The sequence below is a fragment of the Corvus brachyrhynchos genome, unplaced genomic scaffold (genome assembly GCF_000691975.1).
Source record: "Corvus brachyrhynchos isolate BGI_N302 unplaced genomic scaffold, ASM69197v1 scaffold1393, whole genome shotgun sequence".
Lineage (NCBI taxonomy): Eukaryota > Metazoa > Chordata > Aves > Passeriformes > Corvidae > Corvus > Corvus brachyrhynchos.
In genome coordinates, this window is record NW_008236986.1 from 1,972 (window position 1) to 6,510 (window position 4,539).

Genomic DNA, 4,539 nt, shown 5'->3' on the forward strand with positions numbered 1-4,539 from the left:
GGGGGGACACGGGGGGATAGTGGGGGACATTGGGGGACAGACGGACACCGGGATCACTGGGGACACTGGGGGACATTTGGGGACACTGGGATCACTGGGGACACTGGGATCACTGGGGACACTGGGATCACTGGGGACACTGGGATCACTGGGGACACTGGGATCACTGGGGACACTGAGATCACTGGGATCAATGGGGACACTGGGGACACTGGGAACACTGGGATCACTGGGATCACTGGGGACACTCGGATCAATGGGGACACTGGGGGACATTTGGGGATCACTGGGATCACTGGGGGACATTTGGGGACATCGGGGTCTGTGGGGACGAGGAGACTCCTCCGGCGGCACAGAAGGTCTGGGGACCTTGGGGACCTTGGGGGTGCCCCTGGTGTGCCACCCCTGCCACCTGCCCCAGGTGTGCCCAGGTGTGTCCCAGGTGAGCCCAGGTGTGCCCAGGTGTGCCCAGGTGTGTCCCAGGTGAGCCCAGGTGTGCCCAGGTGTGCCCAGGTGTGTCCCAGGTGAGCCCAGGTGTGCCCAGGTGTGCCCAGGTGTGTCCCAGGTGAGCCCAGGTGTGCCCAGGTGTGCCCAGGTGTGTCCCAGGTGAGCCCAGGTGTGCCCAGGTGTGCCCAGGTGTGTCCCAGGTGAGCCCAGGTGTGCCCAGGTGTGCCCAGGTGTGTCCCAGGTGAGCCCAGGTGTGCCCAGGTGTGCCCAGGTGCCCCCAGGTGTCCCTAAGTTGCCCCCAAGGTGTCCCCAAGTCTATCCCAGATACCCCCAGGTGTATCCACGACTCCCCACACTCCCCCAGGTGTGCCCAGGTGCCCCAGGTGTGCCCAGGCGTGCCCCAATTCTACCCCAGCTGTACCCCAGGTGCTCCCAGGTGTGCCCCAGGTGTCCCCACACACCCCCAGATGTCCCCAGGTGCCACCAGGTACCCCCAGGTGTGTCCCAGGTACCCTGAGGGGCCCCCAGGTGTGCCCAGGTGTGCCCCAGATACCCCCAGGTGCCCCCAGGTACCCCCAGGTACCCCCAGGTGCCCCCCAGGTACCCTCAGATGTCCCACAGGGGCTTCCCAGGTGCCCTCCAGGTACCCCCAGGTAATGCCCAGGTACCCCCAGGTACCCCCAGGTGCATCCCAGGTACCCTCAGATGTCCCACAGGGGCTTCCCAGGTGCCCTCCAGGTACCCCCAGGTAATGCCCAGGTACCCCCAGGTACCCCCAGGTGCATCCCAGGTACCCTCAGATGTCCCACAGGGGCTTCCCAGGTGCCCTCCAGGTACCCCCAGGTAATGCCCAGGTACCCCCAGGTACCCCCAGGTGCATCCCAGGTACCCTCAGATGTCCCACAGGGGCTTCCCAGGTGCCCTCCAGGTACCCCCAGGTAATGCCCAGGTACCCCCAGGTACCCCCAGGTGCATCCCAGGTACCCTCAGATGTCCCACAGGGGCTTCCCAGGTGCCCTCCAGGTACCCCCAGGTAATGCCCAGGTACCCCCAGGTACCCCCAGGTGCATCCCAGGTACCCTCAGATGTCCCACAGGGGCTTCCCAGGTGCCCTCCAGGTACCCCCAGGTAATGCCCAGGTACCCCCAGGTACCCCCAGGTGCATCCCAGGTACCCTCAGATGTCCCACAGGGGCTTCCCAGGTGCCCTCCAGGTACCCCCAGGTAATGCCCAGGTACCCCCAGGTACCCCCAGGTGCATCCCAGGTACCCTCAGATGTCCCACAGGGGCTTCCCAGGTGCCCTCCAGGTACCCCCAGGTAATGCCCAGGTACCCCCAGGTACCCCCAGGTGCATCCCAGGTACCCTCAGATGTCCCACAGGGGCTTCCCAGGTGCCCTCCAGGTACCCCCAGGTAATGCCCAGGTACCCCCAGGTACCCCCAGGTGCATCCCAGGTACCCTCAGATGTCCCACAGGGGCTTCCCAGGTGCCCTCCAGGTACCCCCAGGTAATGCCCAGGTACCCCCAGGTACCCCCAGGTGCATCCCAGGTACCCTCAGATGTCCCACAGGGGCTTCCCAGGTGCCCTCCAGGTACCCCCAGGTAATGCCCAGGTACCCCCAGGTACCCCCAGGTGCATCCCAGGTACCCTCAGATGTCCCACAGGGGCTTCCCAGGTGCCCTCCAGGTACCCCCAGGTAATGCCCAGGTACCCCCAGGTACCCCCAGGTGCATCCCAGGTACCCTCAGATGTCCCACAGGGGCTTCCCAGGTGCCCTCCAGGTACCCCCAGGTAATGCCCAGGTACCCCCAGGTACCCCCAGGTGCATCCCAGGTACCCTCAGATGTCCCACAGGGGCTTCCCAGGTGCCCTCCAGGTACCCCCAGGTAATGCCCAGGTACCCCCAGGTACCCCCAGGTGCATCCCAGGTACCCTCAGATGTCCCACAGGGGCTTCCCAGGTGCCCTCCAGGTACCCCCAGGTAATGCCCAGGTACCCCCAGGGTGTCCCAGGTGTGTCCCAGCTGTGTCCCAGCTGTGTCCCAGGTGTGTCCCAGCTGTGTCCCAGGTGTGTCCCACCTGTCCCAGCTGTGTCCCAGGTGTGTCCCAGCTGTGTCCCAGCTGTGTCGCTCACCTTCAGCACCAGCAGCAGCAGCTGTGTCCCACCTGTCCCAGCTGTGTCCCAGGTGTGTCCCAGGTGTGTCCCAGCTGTGTCCCAGCTGTGTCCCAGCTGTGTCGCTCCCCTTCAGCGCCAGCAGCAGCAGGAAGGTCTCCACGCTGTAGAAGCCGCGGTCGACGAAGTCGCCCATGAACAGGTAATTGGTCTCAGGGACGTCCCCGCCCACCTGGGGACAGGGGAGGGACAGGTGAGGGACAGGGGAGCCTCAAAAACCCCAAAAGAACCCAAAAAGGATCCAAAAAGGACCTAAAAGGCCCCAAAAAAGGGGTTCAGGTGGGTCCTGGAGTGCTCAGGTGAGGGCTCAGTTACCTGCGCACAGGTGAGGGACAAAGGAGCCTCAAAAACCCCAAAAAAGACCCAAAAATGACCTAAAAGGGGTTCAGGTGGGTCCTGGACTGCTCAGGTGAGGGCCCAGTTACCTGTGCACAGGTGAGGGACAGGGGAGCCTCAAAAACCCCAAAAATGACCCAAAAAGGACCCAAAAATGACCTAAAACACCCCAAACAAGGGGCTCAGGTGAGTCCTGGAGCACCCAGGTGTGACCTGAAGAGCCCCTAAAGGAGCTCAGGTGAGTCCCAGTTACCTGTGCACAGGTGAGGGACAGGGGAGCCTCAAAAACCCCAAAAGGACCCAAAAATGACCGAAAACACCCCAAAAAAGGGGCTCAGGTGAGTCCCAGGTGCTCAGGGGAGCACTCACCCACCTGTGCACAGGTGAGGGACAGGGGAGCCTCAGAAACCCCAGAAGAACCCAAAAATGAGCCAAAAATGACCTAAAAAGCCCAAAAGAAGCCAAAAATAACCCCAAAATGACCTAAAAATGACCCAAAAATGACCTAAAACACCCCAAAAAAGGGGCTCAGGTGAGGCCCCGGCTGCCTGCCAGAGGAACCCAAAAATGAGCCCAAAATGACCCAAAAAGCCCCAAAAAAGGGGCTCAGGTGGGTCCCAGGTGCTCAGGGCAGGGCCAGGTGAGGGCCCAGCCCCAAAAAGCCCCAAAATTGACCCCAAAATTGACAAAATCGGCCCCAAAATCAACGGAAAAGCCCCAAAATCCATCGAAACCACCCCAAAATGGCCCAAGGTCACTCAGGGGTCACTCAGGGTCACTCGGGGTCACTCAGGGTCACTCAGGGGTCACTCAGGGGTCACTCAGGGTCACAGCTCAAGTGAGGCCCCAGCTGCCTGTCAGAGGAACCCAAAAATGAGCCAAAAATGAGCCAAAAATGACCTAAAAAGCCCCAAAAAAGGGGCTTAGGTGAGGGCCCCAGCTGCCTGCCAGGGGAACCCAAAAATGAGCCAAAAATGGCCTAAAACACCCCAAAAAAGGGGCTCAGGTGAGGGCCCAGCTGCCTGCGCACAGGTGAGGGACAGGGGACGGACAGGGGAGCCTCAAAAACCCCGAAACGACCCAAAAATGACCCAAAAATGACCTAAAACACCCCAAAAAAGGGGCTCAGGTGAGGGCCCAGTTGCCTGCGCACAGGTGAGGGACAGGTGAGGGACAAGGGAGCCTCAAAAACCCCAAAAGGACCCGAAAAGGAGCCAAAACCCACCCAAAACTGACCTAAAAAACCCCAAAAAAAGGCGCTCAGGTGAGTCCTGGAGACCCCAAAGGTGCCCAGGTGCACCGAGCCGTGCCCAGGTGTATCCCAGGTGTTGAAAAGGAGCCAAAACCCACCCAAAACTGACCTAAAAAACCCCAAAAAAAGGCGCTCAGGTGAGTCCTGGAGACCCCAAAGGTGCCCAGGTGCACCGAGCCGTGCCCAGGTGTATCCCAGGTGTCCCAGGTGTATCCCAGGTGTGCCCAGGTGCGTGCCAGGTGTGTGCCAGGGATGTCCCAGGTGTATCCAGGTGTATCCCAGGTGTGCCCAGGTGTATCCCAGGTGTATCCCAGGTGTATCCCAGGTGTA

The 4,539-nt window shown here is 61.4% G+C and overlaps 1 protein-coding gene across 1 annotated transcript in view; it reads right to left on the minus strand.

The window, feature by feature from the left end:
• The window catches only part of LOC103611871 (serine/threonine-protein phosphatase 4 catalytic subunit), a 10,966-nt gene that overhangs the window by 1,841 nt on the left and 4,586 nt on the right, over positions 1-4,539 (minus strand). Inside the window, exon 3 of the mRNA XM_017728657.1 lies at positions 2,644-2,811. Coding sequence (XP_017584146.1) covers positions 2,644-2,811 — 168 coding nt within the window. The remainder of the gene's footprint in view (positions 1-2,643; positions 2,812-4,539) is intronic.